The sequence below is a fragment of the Mixophyes fleayi genome, chromosome 1, assembly GCF_038048845.1.
Source record: "Mixophyes fleayi isolate aMixFle1 chromosome 1, aMixFle1.hap1, whole genome shotgun sequence".
Lineage (NCBI taxonomy): Eukaryota > Metazoa > Chordata > Amphibia > Anura > Limnodynastidae > Mixophyes > Mixophyes fleayi.
The window spans coordinates 253,646,826-253,667,013 of NC_134402.1; the positions used below are offsets into that span (position 1 = coordinate 253,646,826).

Genomic DNA, 20,188 nt, shown 5'->3' on the forward strand with positions numbered 1-20,188 from the left:
ACTCCGTGAGCAGTCTATTGGTTGTATAGCTCATTCTGAAAGTGTGTGACATGATGTAACGCATAAATGTCAGTAAACAAAAACATTACAGTAAGGAAGGCATTATAACTTATATAGCGTTTAAGAAGATTAGACGTGTAACTTTATATGGTCATAGAATGCCTGCAACTTACTACAATTATTAAAATACAGTTCAGGAATTTCCATCGAATCTTCAAACTTTAGAATAGAGTCAACAAATCAATTTTTAGCCAATTTCACACATGTATTAAAAGGTAAATTGTTAGATTTTATGCAACATTTTGTATAACGATCTATATTTCTTACTGAACTGTTAACTGAAAAAACTATTTAAAATTAAGTCTGCAATCAAACACAATGCATGCTGCCTGCAGGCCTATACATGGATTTAGTTTAATTATTACTTACAATAATGTTTTCTCATATGTAAAGTTGCTGTCTGCCTAGGTTATCATTTATGCGGTAAAATGTTGGATATACTTTGTGGTGCCATATCAATAATCCTATACTTAAAAATAATAGGGCAAAAGGTGTGCACATTCTTTTAATTATACTGTAAATGCACTTATTTAGTGATGGTGCTTTTCTCTTCCCTAGCCTACATGATAACCTGAAAATCAGCATTTCCACTACAGAAGATAACTCATCTTCCTGTGTACTGATCATACTCACTTGACTGCCTTGCGATGTCCTTCTTTCTGAGTGGAAAGGTCCAGCTTTGATTCTTCCAACTTCCAGGTTTACTGTACCTAAAGAACACTGAAAGAAATATACATCTTACTATACAAACATTTTTAATATAAAAATATGACAATATGCTGACTACATTTCTTAGAAAGTTTTAGAAAGAAGGCAACGACACTGGGAATGTTATATTATAATAGACTAGAGACTTATGTACTTCACACAATTTTTTTTTAAACTTGATTAATAGTAGTGAGCCCCATAATCTGTCAACACTAGACGCCCCCAACACTGCCAACAATCTTTTTAGTAGCTGAACCAATTGAGTGGGCTGTGTTGATGTCTTTTCACTTAGAGATTCAGAGCAACATACAACTGTCCAAACTTCTGCATACAACTATATAACTTGTGCAATAAATCTCCAGGTGCACTTTAGGCAGTTCTCAGTGTTTCCAATAAATTCATCTAAACAATCCATTATTTTTATAAATATAAATAAAAGCAGCCTCTGATTGTTTGCGGAGACTATCTCTTCTGGGATATGTGCTTGCTCACTGTTGATAACAGTGGCCATGCATGAGATTTGTATACTTTGATGAAGCACGCTCTGGCTGGTGCATAGCAGTTCATGCCCTTATGTCATGTATGGATGTAGGGAAATAAGAAAATAGCTAAAAGGGTGGACTGCAGCATAATACAGTAAATGGCTTGTTTACTGTATATTTATGAAGAAAATAGAATTCCAATTTTGGATCTAACGAGTCTTTTTTTTAAAAAAAAAAAAAAATGCCTCTGTATTTCATTTCCATTATATCATATTTTATATCTTCTGATCTTAGGTACTCTTAGAAGTAGCAAGCAACTGTCGGTTACCATTTAAGCACAAAATGAATACTTGCCCGCCATAAAAGTACAAGCAGTGCTCCAGCACATTTATTAACAGTGCGATACGCCCAAGTCAAGCCAAAACAGACACGTGTCGAGAAATAGCTTTCAGTTCATATGTTTCCATGTTTTGTTTCTCATTTGTGTTAATGGATAAATGCAGTTACCCATTTACAAAAAAGGAGGTGCATAATATTAAAATACAACCCTAATATTCCATATTTTAAGTCTCTAGGGTTCAATTTTCAGCCCAGCATAACAAACTGAGCTTTAGGAAGGAGCATACTATCAGAACTTGTACTTTTATGATTTTTAGCTACTAGTGTTTGTGCTGCTATATATATTTTTTACTCTGTGACAATATTTGGGGGGTAAGTTGAGAGTGGGACATTCAATACATGAAAATCTTATATTCACGTAAATTCAGAATTTCACTTATCATTTTCAAAGAAATGTGAAGTCTTAAGAGAAACAGTTGAGCATAGAAAAGTACAAGTTGCCTATCTACCAGAAACTGCGAAGGAAAATTGTATCTAAAATATTGGCAAAAAAAGAACAACATATTATACCCGTTTTCATACCCTGGTATGTAAATATTTTAAAATGTCATGTGCATTGGTAGAGTGAAATAATTATGTGCCATTCCAGCCAGCTATTGTGACTTGCGGTGTACCGTAATTATAATTTTCCTTCAGAACAACATCACGTTGGCATTTGAGTCCACTGCTTTTAGGTTTCCCAAAGGCAATAATACAAGACTGCAATCAAGTAGTACATATGCCTGCGTACCAGCTGCAATAAGAATCCATGATTTCATAGCTTAGTATGTGCTCTCTAAAGATATATTCCCTTAGTGTATCCTTTTGGATAACTAAGTGTATGCACGGGAAATAAACAGATATAAAAAAAAAATCGCTGGGCACAAAATCAGTGCATCCTTAAACTTATACAACAGTCTCAAGTGCTGCAGTATTGATGTTCACAGAACAGGGGTCCTTTTTGGTGCAGCAGTCTCCTAAAATAACCTCATGGGGAATCAATAGGATTATTAAACAAGGCCTTTCGAGATTATAGTTATTGCTGCTCTTTATTTTATATTCTGCCATCTGGAGTCATCAGATGTAACTTGCTATTATTATCCAGTTATGGATCTCCTGAGTCATTGAGTATATGATTACAGCCATTCTATTGAAGTCATTTTTGTTTTAATAAGCCTCCTCCCTTAGTTTCATGATTTAACAATGGGGCCTAATGGAGAGAAATTGCAGTTGACGATGCACTTTGGGGGTAAAGACAAAAGGTGCCAAAATAATTAATTGCAAACGGACCAGTAACTGATAGTCAGCTTTCATGTTGATTACTGTTTACAGGGATTACAAACCTCTCTGTTCACATAAAAAGCTTTTATCTATTATATGCCAGCTACAAATGCATCTAGTTTTACAGAAACATTCCCAAATTGAAAGCCAATCTCTTGTCTGCCATTGGGATTAAAAAAACATATTTGCAACCCCATCCTTTCGCACAGATTACTGCAATACATTTAAAGTAAAGATATAAATCTGTGGCACTGCCATAAATAGAGCAATGTACTGTAATTCCAGGTGAATTGGAATGCATTGTCCATACCCTTTACAACCTATATATATACCCTTTATACCCTAAATTTATTGATGCTCTAATAAGAATGGATATTTGATATGTCCGTCTATATCACAAAACCAATATCCATTATTGATCAAGATGACACACTCAAAAACATAACATTTATCACTAATCTAGATATAATAAATGTACATTTTACTGTAATTAGTCTGGTCCTTTCTAGTAATTATCTGGGATTTTTTAATCATTACCAGAATTTTATGAGACTTCAAACACGAGAAATATCCCTGTACCACATAGCAAATCACTTTTTAAATACTAAATTTGAAGTATAATCAAAGAATGATTTTCTAAATGTTAAGTAAAAGTTGATCAAGCGTTACTACAACTTTCAATTTATTTCACTGCTAAAAAAAAAAGCATGGTGTGGATTATAGTAATTTACTATGGTGTTATTTCTCTATATTATATTTTGGAGTACATATACTTGACATTAGCCTTCATATGTCCTTCTTAATACCGATGTCTATAAACAGATCTGAACAAACAAATATCAGCAATGGTAAGCAAGCCAGCCTGAAGATTTAAGTCTTTAAAAAAAAAAAAAAAAAAAGCATAGTTTTTCTACTTTAATGTGAAGTACTTTTAAATATAACAAAAATAACTATTATATTGTGATAAACAGGATATGCATTTTATTTAGAAAGCAGCGCATCTACCTGTCAATGATCAAAGTACCACTGAAAGATGTTGATCTGTGACATGCACCAATTAAACTGATCAGATCATAAATTGTTTATTACCTACAGGAATGTTGTGCAAACGGAAACCATAATTCTAAAAATTATAGTTTACTTCTACTCACCTTTAAACATTAACTATGGGGTAAATGTATGAACCTCCGGATTCTTCAACTCCGCTTTAAATTTAAGCGCTGAAGACACTGAACTCGCCGGAGTTGAAGAATCCGGAGGTTCATACATTTACCCCTATGTGTTGGAACAACCCACAACCTAGATGACTAGGATCAATAGTGGTTTATGAATCTAACGGCATGTACTAGTTACCTTTAATAGGGCTGCAACAGCTTCCTGTGTGGCGTTCCGAACATCCTCTCCATTCACCATTAATATCTGATCCCCCTGCATCAGTCTCCCATCTGTCTCTGCTATGCCCCCTTTCACAATATCTGACACAAATACTCCAGTATCATTCCTGTGGTAAAGGGAAAAGGGAGCAATTAAATTTAGAAGCCATTTCACATGAATCAACATGTATTAGTAATAATAAGACACAAGTCCACATGTCACCTCCATACAGTGGAGGCAAACATTTTGTAAACTGCATAAATATTTAGGAGAATTTAGCCTAATAATAAACTAAGAACTACTAAAATAGGTAAAGCACAATGTCTGTGCAATGTCATTAATCCCCATAGAAGACATGTGCTAAACTGTTTCAAGCAATATAAGTCATACGATTACACTAATCTCATATCAGTACCTATTTCACTGTATTCGGTATACTTTCCATGAAATAGAGTTCCCCAACACAAAAACACCCAGATTCTTTAACACAAATAATTATTTTGCCAGCATAGAAGTTTTGGATTGTATTACTCCACCTTTTCCCAACAATGCTTAGTCCAAGACCTTTCCCTGGCTTCTTCTGAAGCTCCACAGTTAGCATATCATACATATCCTCTTCCTTGTACTGGGCCTCATCCCTGTATACCGTCAGACGGACTTTTTGTGGTGTCTGTCTCAGCACATGTATGGCTTCATCGTGTGTCGCATTTCTTAAATCAATACAATTTACCTAAAAAACAAAACAAAAAGTTAACCAAAAAGTCCAGCGGGTAAAGCAAATAACGACAAATGTAAACATATGTCCAATGATGTTCTCTTTACCTCTAAAATTTGATCCCCAGCCCATAGTCTGCCATCTTTGGAAGCAGCACCTTCCTCATATACTTCGTGAATAATAATGGCACCCTGAAAAATCAAAAAGAATACTTCATTTAATAGAATGGGTAATATCTTAATGAACAAACTGCAAATTGGTTTACATGTACATTTCAGATTTTCTCTGCACACAAAACTCTAATGTTTCATATAAATATTTAGAACTTTTAAGAGAAAACTCCAAGTACTTTAACACTTTTTACCTAAAAAACCCTATATAGTGCTTAGAGAATTTGGAAACGGAGTGTGGTGGGGCCTAGGGTGTCAGAATGCAACTTACCAAACAAGCCGTGTTAAGAGATAACTGTTCTAAACATACTGACTACCGCCCTGCACCCTGGCTCATGGATCATGGCATAACTATGCCACAGTATCAATAATTATTAATTTGAACAGAGCCAACACAGGATGTCTGGTCACAGATGAATGGAAGCCACATTTTAAACAGCTGCATCCCAAAACCCTGCCTTTAATCCTGTTCATTTTCACAACAATCTAGGTGAGGCAGCGAGCAAGAGGGTAAATGGTCCTGAAAGAGCAGATGTTCATGTGACCACTGCAATCCTACTATCTGGGTGACGTGGGTGGGTTCAAAGTTAATCTAAATGAAATACAGGATATTTTAAAGATTTGGAAAAACAGGTTTCAAAAAGCAAATTATACCATTAAATCTTACACAATTTGGCAGTTTTATAATTATGTCTTTTAAGCATAACCGACCTATAGACAGCCAAGTTTACAAGGCTTTTTTACGTGGAACAAGAAAAACAAAATGAAGCTTTGTATTCTGTAGTCATCAATGCATTTACCAGCAGAGTATCTGCACCTCCCACAATGCTGAGTCCCAAACCTGTTCTCCCTTTAGATATATCAATAGTTGTTTCACATCCTGGGATAATTGGACAAGTAGCTGGATCAGAAGGAAATGTAGCCGGAGTCGATGATCGACTGGCGCCTGAAAAGTACAAAAGAAAAAACTAATATTGAGAGTTAACTTGTTCTCTTTTGTACGCTGTAATGATTCTGAAAGACTGAACTATAAAATAATTACTGTAACACTAAATGTGCCTTACTCTATTTTCTGGAGCTCCCTCATTAGGATAGAATTGTACAGTGCTGAGGAATATATGCTTTGTAAATAATAATATGTTCGCAATGGATTGCATTTTACTTGCATATAAACTTTATATATATCTACATATATCTATCTATCTCTTACTATATATGCAAAACCTGGAATCTAAATAAATGCATTATAATAAAAATAATACTAAATACATGAGCACATATTCAGTAGTGAAAATCATTTAAACCCTATGGGGTAGACTTATCAAACATTCTAAAAAGAAAGTAGAGGTGTTGCTCATAGCAACCAATCAGATTCTACATATCATTCTTTAAAATGTACTAGATAAAGGATAGCTAAATCTGATTAGCTGCTATGGGCAACACCTCCACTTTTCCTTTGCAGAAGGTTTGGTAAATCTACTCTTATGTCAAGGTGGTTATCCCCCAATGGTAGGAAAGAGAAATTACATCTATGTTATAAAATGATCTCAAGTAAAATATACAGGGTAGACAGGGATAGAAAGAGATAGATATAGAGAAAGACCAAATGATAGAGTGAAGGAGATAGGAATAGAATAAGAGGGAGGTGGTGGGTTGGATTGAGAGAGCAAACATTACTGAAAACCAAATAGGAACACTTGCTATAAAGTGAGCTGTATGCTTAAAGTCTAAATAATGAAAAAGGTCAGAGGGCGGTAACAAAGAAACATTATTTTTCTTCTTACTGCGAACAGGCTCGGACTCTGGAAGGCTGATATGTGGCAGACACTGCTGGACACTCTTCTTGTCAGTAGCATTGGAGGTGAATGTAGTCAGTGGCAAAATATGATTTTGTTGGATGTCCTGTTCATCGGAACTTATTGTCAGCTTCACAGTCGTTTTGGCTTTCTTTAGAAGACTGACAACCTAAATGAAACAATCAAAACACTGCAATACCATAGAAGCAAGCATCATCTAGTGGAAAATGTATCATAGCTGAAAAACCCTGACGAAAATGAAAAAATGTTAACCTATTTGTTAAATCTAGAAGCCAATATTTTTTTATTTTTTTTTAAATACGTTTAATTAGTAACATCTTGTCTTGAACAAAGCCAATATTATAAGGAGGCAGGTAAGTGTGCATTCCTGAGATTAATAGAAATTATTCAAAAAATTAGTACTAGCCAGAAATGTTTAGGTGCAGTGGCTTTGTGAATCCTGTAATATGCCACATTCACTATATAGCCCTTTTATTTATTTTTTGTGAAAGAAAAGTTTGAAAATTATATAACAAATATAAAGATGACATACCTTGTCTATAGGGTCACCAACCACTGGTTCATCATCAACTGCCAAGATGCGATCACCCACTTTGAATCGCCCGTCCTATAGGAAAAACTACTGTGTTAAACCACAATTAAAAACTATCGATGTACAATTTAGGAAACAGGTCTCTCCTTGTCACGGCTCCACTCTCAACTATTATCTAAAAAATAAAGACCATTGAAAATAAAAAGGTAAAAAAACAAAACAAGAACAGCAGCAAAAAAAAAAAAAAAGATACTGCTGCACTACTTCTAGACATGCCACAAATCATATTCTGCTCACCTTTGCTGCTGCACCATAGTCTGTTAAACTTTTAATAACTACTCCATTAAGAGTATCTTCTTCACTGATGGCAATACCTAGGCCTCCCTGGTCCTATTAATAGAAGAGAAAGAAACTAAATTATAATTTTCTTTATAAAACTAAAAGCATTTCACACTCAATAATTTAACATTATAGAGCAAATGCTGTATATTTGAGTGAATGTAGCCTTTAGCAGAATCTCAAAAAAGTATTTTACCTATATTTCCCCGTACACTACAAAAACAAAAAATACCTCTGCTCATTAAAATATTAATCAAGGTAGCCAAATACAGGTTGCACTCAATAGACACTTTTAATAAACATAGTGTGCTGTTAGAAGAGGTGTGAATAAGCTTGGGTAATAATAAAGATACACCCATGATAACAATATTAAAAAACGTATCTCGATAACGATATATATCACAATAAATATCTATTTAGTAGAAAACACGCCAAACAACAAAAACCAACATAAGCATTACGGAAACATATATAACTTGTGTTCTCCCTCCACTGCAGATTTCACTCTATTTCTTACCACCTACACCCACTCTGCAGTTTCTCCCTCCTCTGTCTCTCATTCCCATTTTCTCTCTCTCACTTCAACAATTTCACCTCTGAATGAAGTTCAAACTCTTACCTCCTAGGCACTAAAGACTATACTCCTTTCTAAAATAGTGTTGCAGAGATAAAAAAAGACAACAAACATGGTTCCCTTCTACATTAAAGAATAACAAATTGCAGAACCACTATAATTTTCAGTGCACCTACTTGTTGCTGCAAAGATAATTGAGGACACAGAGCTGGCATTCATACCATTTACACAGGATCCTTGTGTAACACCGGGCCACCCCTCAATCATAACAGCCCCCAGGTTTAGTATGTGTGGGTCTAGCTACTTTTAGCAGAAGGGACCCAAAAAGGCAACAGGCTCCAGGGCTGAAAAATATAGGCGTACTTGCGAAAATTAAAAAGTTTGCACTATCCAATGAGAAGAATTGAAATTTCTTTCCAGAGTATGGATAGGAGATATATTTCACCCCGATGTTACAGGGCACAGGAAACATTAACTGACTGCACCTCTAACTACAATCCCCTCTTCCCCAACTCTTAGCTCAGTTCACAAATAGCTCATCAAAGAGCCTCCATGCATTCCTGGGTCAGTGGTTTGTGTCCCACTACAGCTTCAGAGAAAGGGATTTAACAGGAAGGAAAGAAGATAGTCCCCCCTTTTTCCCCTCAGCAGTAGACAGATGGTGCCATATCCTTAAGTCACCCTTAACAGGACGGGAGGAACGACAAGGAATAAACAGCTGTCTGGAGTATGTTCCTCCAGAGGCAGCATTGGCTACTTGGCAAAGGTAACCAGGAAGATCAGGTTGCCGCTCAGCCAACCAGCCCTGGTTGAGAGTGTGAACTCAGAGTAGAGAGAACTAGTACCCACACTACATAATAAGCTTGTCAGACAGCAATCATGACTACCTGACAATGCAGAGATGCTGCCATAGAGGCCATTATTTGGACCTGCACAGCTGAAGATAGCTCATTTTTGGCCTAACTAAACTGGAAGTGAGCCCATTGGCCAGCAAAGCATAAAAAGCAGTGGAGGTTCTCTCACATGGAGTTATGAAGGTAAGCGTCCTTCATATCGAAGGATACCAGTATCTACAGGAGAGGAGGGGCATAGTAGGGGAGGATAGTGAAGATCAAAGAAGTTGATAAGTGCCTAAACTCCTAGACCCACTACTATACCCCAATGTCTCGCAGTGTCCCCCAATGGTAGGAAAGAGAAATAGCCCTTCCATAATGGCCTGAATCGCAGACTGAAAAGCATCCATCTTAAAATTGTCCCACAGAAAGAATATGTTGTGGACGTTCTGATCCAACAAAGGTTGAAAAGCACAGTACTGCTTAAGTAGCAGGAAATGACTGACGTAATATCCTCAACTCCTCTGATAATCTAGAACAGAGCAGATATATGTAGCATTCATCAGCCCGTGAATGGTCCAGTGAAAAGTATTTCATGAACCCCACCCAGAGAGTAAAAAAATAATTTAGAGGCAGCTCCAAAAAGGATATCAGATATTGTTAATTGATAATGGTGAGCACCCAGTAAAAAGGGGTTAAGCCTAAACCACATCCAAGCCAGTGTCCTAGGCTGTAGACAGGATGTATCACCTATTTCTTGTTAGAAGGTCAAAAGGGCTTTTTTTTATAGGCTGTAGATCTATTCTGGCTCAGGTACTGTCTGGAGGGTTTCAGTCCTGTCGAGAGCAGGCGAAAGCCCTTACTGGCCAGGTGCCTTGTAAAGGTAGGAACAAAGAACTGGAATCCCTGGAGACAAGCTGTAGTAGGCAAAGGATCCTGCAGAATCAAACCTATCTAACCATATAAGAGCTGCTGTTATACCTTTCTTCCTGCTATTGATGAATGGCGACTCATGTGCAAGACCCAGTTGGTCCTGTATTTTTCTAGCAAGACTCACCAAGGGATGTCCTCTCTCCAAACTTGTGATTGTAGGTTGCACCTCTGCATCTATGCTTCCTTTCCTGGTGGCCAGCATCTTGAAAAACGCAGATAAAGCCTGAGCTTGTCTCCAATTTTAAACGCACTGCAATGTTTTACATTGCTGAAGGCCACCTGCCTCTGAGCTTTTTGGGATACTTGCCTGAGCCAAGAACAATGTGCTAACTTGGACAGGAGGACTGGTACTGCAACAGGAGTGCGCAGCCTGTCCTCATCCCAAGCAGCTAAGGGCCTGCCAAATATATGGCTGACAGTGATAGAGGGGAGGGGGGGGCACATGTGGTGGAAGCAAGAGGACATAGGGGGTGAAGAACATCCCATGACATGCTCCAGGAAAAGCAAAGTCTATACGTCATAAGAATAAAAAGTAGAGAGAGTAGCAAATATAGAATAATTCAGAAATAAAATAAGAGCCATGTGCCCATACCTACTAATCAGGGCACTGGAAAAGAACAGAGAAGGAGCAAGGGAATAAGGAGCACGAGTCGGCTCTTGTTCCAGTGTCCTGCTTTCTAGAAGTGAAGCATAACCCCACCCATGGCTGAAGTAAAAAACTGAAATTATGTTTACATTTACATTCATGGAACCCACCATTCTAAATGAGGAAAAAAAATATCGTTTACACTGCAGAAGTTTGGCAGTCACATTCATGATAATGGCTAGTCCTACAATTTACTACTCCCCTGCCATTTCAATTATTGTTCATTTTTCTTTCCATGTGTAACATGTCTCCTTTGCTTTAAATATTCCCATAATAGTGGTGTCTTTAGTATCCATGATGCTTCTCTATAAGTATAATATTCAGCTCTCTGGTATGACCAAGGAGCACACGTGACCTCTTATATACTATCATATATCCCATCATACTGAACACAAATTGGGGCAAAAATGCCATCCATAAACACTGGTAAAATCACCATCCATAGAGCTACACACCTAGGGGTAAATGTATCATCCTCCGATTTCTGCAAGTCGTCGGAAATCGGTGACTTTACAGTGAAAACTTAAAGCGGCAATGGCTTATACTGGCAAGTTTGCCTTTACAAGCCATCGCTGCTTTAAATTTTCACTGCAAAGTCACCGATTTCCGACGACTTGCAGAAATCGGAGGATGATACATTTACCCTCTAATGTCTGAAAACTACCCAACTTTCAACTAGATGACTGGACTTCAGACCTGTTCTAATTCGCTCACTCATGTAATTTTTGGAATGCACCACACCTACACATCTATGGGGTCTTACCATTCAGTATCTGAAAGAGCATGTTGCAAAATATCTTTATGGCTGGAATTATAGCTTATAATTGGAATTAGCAAGCTGGATGCATGAATAGTGGTGCATTTCACAACACTATCTTCCTGCACCAGACTGCCTCATATTATTACTCTGTGCTGTCGTTAATGTTAAGATACGCTTCTTGTTTATGTTATTCTAACACCAGCCACTTTAAATGTACACATGGACACGCAGGAGTTTGTTGAGCCAAAGAAGTTTTACTCCTGTTATATACATCATATTAACTGATGGGCCAAAGTCTTTTGAAGTCCCTCCTGATTCTTCTCGCATTCATCTGTCTCCTCCGTTTTTGAAGAATTAATGCAATAAGTGATTTAACGAGTCAAATAGGAAAGAAAAAGGAACTTCCATATGTCTTTCAAGCTTGCTCAGTTACAGCTTTCAAACAGTTATGTAACAGCTTGTAAATTGCAAAGCACTTTGTTTTCTATATGAAAAATGCACTGTACGCGTCTTGTTGTAATTAGGATTCTCTGTAATTCTTTGTAAGTGTTGCAAGATCAAAATAATGTAAATTCCTACTATTTTTTATTTTTTTTTACATTTGAGGATGTGGCTGGATTCTCCCTCCTGCACACCCTACATGTGCTGCAGTCTTACCGCATAAAAAAAAATGTATTGTGAATGCTTAAAAATAAATGAATGTTCATGTGGAAAATAAATTACCATGGTACTTTAGTGTTGACAGAGACCCGGTGGAGTTATGCTACTATGCTGACGTGCATCTCTCTCTCTTTCGGGGGAATCAAAACAGGATCACTTTGCAGTTCGGGGACAGCAAAGTGGCAACTCCAGTAAGCCTTGTACCGTCACATGAATTCTGCAGGAGCAATGGCTGTAAGAGGGTAGGTGGTTGAGGGTCTGACAGTGTTTTGCTGCCTTCTCTCTAGTTACCCAGACAGGGGACGGAGAGCAGAAAAATTAAAACCACGGTTTTGTGGAGGTGACAGATTTAGATATCTTTGTCGCAGGGAAGCATTTTGTATTTTTAGTTTAGCTTGTCTTTTCCTGGATGGTTTAAATGAGAATACTGATCTTAATGATATTTAAAAAATAATTTTTTTAACTGGAAACTGTGAATAGTGAGAGTATTAAGTCAAACACTGAATAGTACAAACACTGGAGAGGTCTGGTTGTTGACCTCAGAGTCAGACAACACCTGGCTATTATCCTCTCACACCCAGGATGTGAAGGAGAGGAGAATAACTCCAATGAATGGAATAACTTCTATTTGAAACAGTCCAGGACGGTGGATTCAGGAACCCTCTAAGTGATACAGTATAATCGCACAATAATACTCTGGGGTCTAAATGACATGTTGGATATTGCCCATGAGAGTGGAACATTTAAAGTCTGGTACCTTAATTAATGCACTCGTGTTTGGAAGAATTTTTCCCTTTTCACCTGCTAACAGTATTGTCGATATGGGACTCTAAAATCTGGATACGATTGGTTCTTGGGAAAAAAAATCAATATATTACCATCTTTATGTGGTGCTTGTGAGGTTAAAGATTTCCGATATTTATTTGATCCAGAAAGCCATACTTCTATTACATACTCTGAATGCTATCCTACTCCGGAAAGACGGATATCTATCCACGGATAACTTAAAAGAAATATCTTGTAATAAATCTGTGCCACTTATGTTATGTTCCTAATACTGTTGCATTAGTTGCAAAGTTATTGCTTATGCGAGAGTATATTTGGATAGTGCAATATTAATGTTCTTCATTATTGTAAAACTCTTGAGCTAATAAAAGGAGTGTTCTTTTAACATAAATTCCGAGAACCATAGAAATTTGCAATATAAGATCAATCTATATCCAATGGCATTTTTATTAAATATTTTAATGTAATTATTATGGGGTTTTTTTTGTTTTTTTTATCAGTGATAGTGTGTTATTTTGCTTTAACTGAGGGGTCATTAGAGTTTGCACTATTTCTTTTTTCACTTACTATATGATAGGGATTCCCAAGTCCTGTATTTATAGCTGCAGCCTGGTTTCTCCACTTTGGGATTAATTCATTATTTTTATTGTTATTTTGTATGGGTGAGAGATACCCCTTTTAAGCCTGAAGCACTTTTGCGCCATTTAGGTTTTCCTACTTGACCTACAGATAAGAGCTAACACTCTTATATATCCCCCATCTCTCATGTGTTGAACCCAACGTTCTGCTCTAAAGTACATGGCCAGAACAAGCCAGCTAGAGTAACAGAAAAGAAATGCTGCAACGTCTGGACCCACCACACAGAAGTAAGAGGTTTCAGGCGCTAGTGAAATAGCCTGGTGATGTCAGATAATATATTCCTACAACTAGGGGCACCACATTGGTTGTGCTCAGTTGATATTACAGAAGCAGCACCAGTAAGAGTGCACAGTTATCGCCAAGTTAATGATAAGAAGAACCCTAAAACAAATTAGTAACCCCGCTCTCCCCAACATGATTGCAAAGTTAGCCCAGCCTGTCAAAATTCAAATTAAATTGAAAGCATCATTAACTTAATCTAGCATGTAGGTCTTATTACCTTTGGCAATTCTACATGGAGGACATTTTTAAAGGAGCTGAGATTCAACGGAGACACCAGAGCCGAAATGTTCTCTTCATTCTGTAGAGAAAAGATGCATATTACATCACCCTATATAGAAGCATGTATATCAAAACTCTTTGAATATAATTACCAATTCCACCCAACTGTGTGAGAATTAGAATAGTTAAGGCATGATGGAAACATTCCTGAGGTACAATACTGGCAATGTCTTATAGACAGTACTGCAGTGGTTTTAAGTTCTAGTATTTGGACCAAAATTTACTAAAGCCAAGAATGAACAGCTCAGTGTGTACCAACACTATACTCCACCTGTGCAATGCACCCTACATAATCACATGTCTAGGTCACAGAGAAACATATTCTATGATGACAATGTGCTAGTATGATGTCTACCTCTTGGTTTTCAAAGGCAGGAGAGTTGGAAGGGCATGGCTCAGTCGTTTTCACAGGGCAGACTGCCATTTGGCTTACAGCTTCTTTATTCCTATTAGATAAAATATATAAAGTCAAAACTCAGCAATGCTACTTCTTATCCAGCTTGTAATAATTGTACAGACAAGTAAATGTTAATAAAAAGTATATTCTTCCATGGTCGTCTAAAAGAAAGAGGGGAAATAAAGTCTATTGCTTGTCTCCATTTTTCTGAGAAGGAATCGGAGAGCACCGACAACAGCACAAACCCTCTATCAAACCCACCAGATTATTGCCAAGGCATGTGTGTGTCACAGGAATTTTTCTAAACAAACATCAGCTAATCAACACGCCTACAGAAATAGTTCTCTACCAAATGGCTAAGCAGATGATAAGCATGTCAAGCAAAACAGCATTTGATCACTGAAACAGAGAGAAAAAAAAAATTGGTTCAAATCTTGTTATCCAACCATTTTTCCATATCCTATGAGGCTTAAAACAACATGTTAAATAACCTTTGTATGAAATAAAAAATAAACATATGTTTGAACCTTTCTTAAATGAAATAAGGCTTTAGTCCAGACATTGCTCCATCTATAAACGGGTAATGACTCATCTAGAGTGATTTTATGCACTTCTCAATTATTTCAAAAGCAAAGGGCTATGTCATGAAGAAGTGAGAAATAGGCTGTATTTCAAGTAATCTGGTTTCTGAAAAGTAAATGATAGCTAAACACTAAAATATTTTCTCGGTTTCTCATATACATGCACTGCAGCTCGGTGTTTTTGAAGTTTTCTAACCCTGCCATGTATTTTATCTTGCACTAACACAACAAGCCCATCAACCTAAGATCAGACATGAGTATTAAGCTCTTTACGGCAAAATTGTGATGCATGGTAATTATAATCCACTGTAATGCCAGGTTACTTTTTTCAATTCCCCACCATGTGATAAAATTCAATATGCTGTGAGGTGGAAAACCTTAAAAAAATGTTAGTGGCATCAGTGTGACTATATTATGGGCAAAGCACACAGCTGGCCATGATTAAATCACAGTGATAAACTGGTGGCCGGTGGCTACTCCAATCCTCTGCAGAGACAGAGTAAAGAGCATAAATATATTAGCAGACTTTAAAAATGTTTGTTTTTCTACCAAAACAGATATACAGGGACTAAAATGGCCAAATGGGTCTAACTGAAATATAAAAAAAAAGTGAGAAAAGCAGACCTATTCTTGAACCGTTTTAAAAAGCCGTCATACATACATAACCATCAGCTTTGAGTTTTGGACAAAGCAGGGAAGTGAAAGAAATTATGTTCATACAAGAGTAAAAAATGTTATGTAAGAGTGTTAAGGGAAAATGCATAGCTTTCAAGGGTGCACATTATTTCCTGTAATGATAACTAAGCAACTGAATGACAAGTATCAGTGTTTACACCACTGATTGTTCCGATGATACAGCCATTGTCAAACCAAATATATTATAATGTAATAAAGTTGCAAAGGCAAGATGCCAAGTCATTTTGGCAGTCGCTGTACGCTATATTTGCCAAATGGCAGCTTCTAATATATAAATGTCATAATACTTGCTAAAACCGTCCATTTAATGGAAATAATTTTAATACATATAAAATCAGATGATAAGTTCTTACCGGATAAAAATTATTTTGACTTTAGATGGCGCACATTTGATAATGGATGATGCATTCTGGTGGCTTCTTCCATATAAAATTTGTCCGTTAATCTATGTAAGGCAAACTCACTGATATTAAACAGTAATATAAACATGTACAATTTAGAAAAGGAGGTTAATCACAAAATATTTGTATGTACTTTCACCAGTACAGTGTTTTGTAGGTTTGACATGTATTATTGTTGTGATATTATTTTAAATTAGCAAAACAACATAGTTGAATAGTTTGCATAATTATGTATTTCCTTTCACAAAAAAAACGGATCTGATAAAAGATTAATTAAAATACGTTTCCATAGACTGATTATAATATAAGAACATTCAATTGAAATAGAATCTGAATTTACAACTACAATGGATGGATTCACTGGTGGCTTGTTGACGTATACTTGCCTCTAATAACTCATCGGCAATCTGCAACCGGCCATCTTTGCCAGCTGCTCCATTTGGATCAATCCCCACTATAAATACGCTCATTCGTGAACGGTCTTTGTTTCCAGCAAGGCTCAGACCCAATCCCGTCTTTCCTTTCTCCAACTCTATCATATGCAATTCTCCTGGCAGATTTCCATACCGCTGTGATATCTTTCCTAAATGGGAGAAGATGCACTGATTAATACGTCCATCATACTAAGAACAGACATGAGTAATTAGCTCTTTGTGGCAAAATTGAACTATAAATGTGCAGAGGTCCCCTAGCAACAACAACACATTATTACCACCATTTAACCATAAACAGCACCTAAAATTGCCATCCTAATATACACCAGTTATATTTGTGACTTGTGAGCAGTTACAGGACTCTTCCAGTAAGAAGAAATGATAAACAGTGCAAAATAACATAACAGTCAAGCAAAACCACAGTGTTTGTGAAAAAAAGGAAACAAATGTGATTTTTGTATAAAAAAAGAAAGAAAAAAAATAGCTTTTAAGCAATATGCCTGACTGTGATATCCATACTTACCTTTCACTCTTAAACTTCATGATAAACTGGTTACCCTAATGGGAAAGATACAGAGTGATGGGAAATTGTGTCCTTTAGGTAGTTTGCTTAGATATCTACTAATCTGTCTGTCTTAATAACAGTCTGTAAGGCTGTCAGCATCATGTAAGTAATACATGATTGATATAAACTTCCAGAAACATTTACAGTACTAAACATTTCTGATTCCAAACAATTGTTCTAACCAACAGAGTTTAAGCTGTAATATTTAATGGAACCAAAATATACAAGATAGTTTGGCACACCACAAAAACTAATGATTTATTTTTCATGGGAGATTGCTATGGGACATCAGCTGACAAGAACTTTCTTCCTTGTTGTTCAGGTTGATAACTTACTCCAACTGTAGCCAAACTCATCCTCTTTTTCAGGATCTCCAGTGAATGTATTGGGATCCATTTGAGCATGGTCGGAGCCCATTGGGTTGAATGCTGAAGGTCCAAGAACCAGGTTAGTAAAGGTTGTCTTCTCTGTCTCTGAGTCGGAATTACTAGAGGCCTAAAAGAAAAAGGCAATACTTAGTGTGTGAAAAAAGACTTCTGATGCCTAACTTTTCAGAATCATTCCTACTGAGGTCAAAGGATGCACATGGCTCGATAAAATATCCTAACGACTCCGAGATTTGACTACCTTCTGAATTCTAAATGAACACACATATATTAACCCCCCCACACACACACACACAAACACACCAGCCATGTGAAAAAGTGTACAGTCAAATCATTGTTTTTACGTATTAAGACATAATTCACAATCATTTAGTCCTGACTAAGTCCCACAATTTGATAAAAAGCCTACACTAAAAAGCCATGGATGGAAAAGTAAGTATAAGCCATGATGCAAACCTAAGCCATACTGGAATAGGCGTCTTTGGTGGAAAGGGGCTTTCTCCTGTCTACTCTTCCACGAAAGCGATACCCGATGGTAGATTAATCAATTTTACACTTGCACGCTTGATTAGTAGCGCCAGGCTCAAACCACTTTCTTTATTTATATAAAATCTGGATGGGTGTAGTTTTTTTTGTTTCACATGGTTTCATCCTGTTGACTCACTTTTTGCTGAATAAATAATGATACATTTAAATTGGTTATTTGCACATGAGATAATATTTATCAAATTGTAGGACTTGGTGGGCACTAGATGATTGTTAATTACAGTCTGATATGTAAAAGCTAAGATCTCCTGTAGCGGGGAAGATGTAACACAGCAGCTCTAAATCTTTCAATTGTCTCTGCTAAATATAGCAAATTATTAGTAGACAAAGTTATTTAACAAAACGCATATATGAAGTGGAAAACTTCTTTAATAACATGGTACAAATATCGCAGATATGCTGTAATGCATTATACCCAATCAGGAAATTTTAATTTTCCCTTGTCTGATCAAAATGAATGTTTGACAGGATGATCTCTTACAAACTTGTAATCTCAGAAGCCTACCCGCACACAATTATTTTATGGATATTACCCAACCATCTGGACCGAAGACAGAATGTTTACAAAATGGTCATATATTTATATGAACTTTTTTTTCAATGAATGTGGGCCTTACTGCAGGAGACACACCATCTGAAATCTATCCCTGATTTATATCCAAATTCACAATAGTGACATTAGCAAAACACCACTGCTAATGTTTTTTTCTTTCTTAATGAATTTGTAATGAACTATAAATTCCCAAAGGCTAAACATAGCTTTTTATAATGTAAGCAGGACTGTAAAAGACATTTTTTTTTTACTAGCATTAAAAGTGGGAGTGGCGATGTTAATGACACACTGAATTAAAGTCTCTGTGAATAACTTTTAAGACTAATTTACAGTAAAAATAAACATGTTATGAACCCAGTATCCATCATTTAACAAACAAGATGTATGCAACTGCGTGCAAACTTTACTAATATGAACTCTAGTTGATACTAATTGCTTTTAATTCAGAAGAATTTCATTTACTAAAAATTAACTAAAGAATGAAGAAAAAATGGTCATTATAAAAAGTGCTCTTTGCTACATATAACAGTACAAAAACATAGTTTAATTCACAAATAAATGTTAACCATTTCAGGAATACAAATGTTATTTAAAATCTTTTTTTTCTTTTTTTTTTAAATATTCAACACTATTAAGACTAGTTTCTGGAATCAAGTATTATGTCTGGTGATGAGCACCTGAAGACTACGGAGTACGATTTTTTTTTATTTTTTTTTTGGTTTATTTTTAAAGGATCTTTGAGTTCTTCTGGCAAAACATTTTTTACTCATCATAAACTCCATTTCTTTGAATCCATTGGGGGACAATCCGACATTGGGGTATAGTAGGTGTACTTGGAGCTAGGGCATTCTACATCTTGAACTATTGAAGGATAGCTACTTCCCTACTACACCCGCCCATCTACAGCCATCATCAGTTTTATTACAAAGCCCAGAAGAGAGGGCCAAGCTAAAACATAAACATCAAACAATCAGAGCAAGGGGAGGGAGCGCAGGATCCCCCAATTGACTCAAGAGAAATGGATTTTACAGAGAGTAAAAATCCTCTTTTCTGCCATTGGGGGACTACTGTGACAATGGGGACATTTACAGCTGCCCGTAAGGGCGGGATTGCTCTGAAACAACTGTGCATAAGACCTTGGGTCCAAAGCTTGCATCCAGGGAGCAAACCCCTATAACTTGTAAAATTTGGAAGAGATGCAACAAACAACCCCACTGCTCGGCGGAAGCGCCAACGGCCCTGGTTGATTAAGCTTTCTATCCAACCAGCAATGGTCTGGCCGCCTCAATGCAGTCAAAGGAATAATAGATGCGATCCAACAAGCAATAGATTGTTTAGATGCAGACCTACCAGGATGGTGCGTATCATACAAAATGAAAAA

General features: G+C 36.6%; 1 protein-coding gene across 1 annotated transcript in view; it reads right to left on the reverse strand.

Annotated features, from left to right (window-relative positions):
- The window catches only part of MPDZ (multiple PDZ domain crumbs cell polarity complex component), a 128,644-nt gene that overhangs the window by 16,695 nt on the left and 91,761 nt on the right, over positions 1–20,188 (reverse strand). The window contains exons 32-44 of the mRNA XM_075209684.1: positions 17,658–17,817; positions 16,710–16,906; positions 16,276–16,367; positions 14,604–14,694; positions 14,187–14,267; positions 7,815–7,907; positions 7,518–7,592; positions 6,953–7,133; positions 5,969–6,114; positions 5,106–5,189; positions 4,820–5,013; positions 4,263–4,410; positions 694–780 (exon numbers count right to left, since the gene is read on the reverse strand). Coding sequence (XP_075065785.1) covers positions 694–780; positions 4,263–4,410; positions 4,820–5,013; positions 5,106–5,189; positions 5,969–6,114; positions 6,953–7,133; positions 7,518–7,592; positions 7,815–7,907; positions 14,187–14,267; positions 14,604–14,694; positions 16,276–16,367; positions 16,710–16,906; positions 17,658–17,817 — 1,629 coding nt within the window. The remainder of the gene's footprint in view (positions 1–693; positions 781–4,262; positions 4,411–4,819; positions 5,014–5,105; positions 5,190–5,968; positions 6,115–6,952; positions 7,134–7,517; positions 7,593–7,814; positions 7,908–14,186; positions 14,268–14,603; positions 14,695–16,275; positions 16,368–16,709; positions 16,907–17,657; positions 17,818–20,188) is intronic.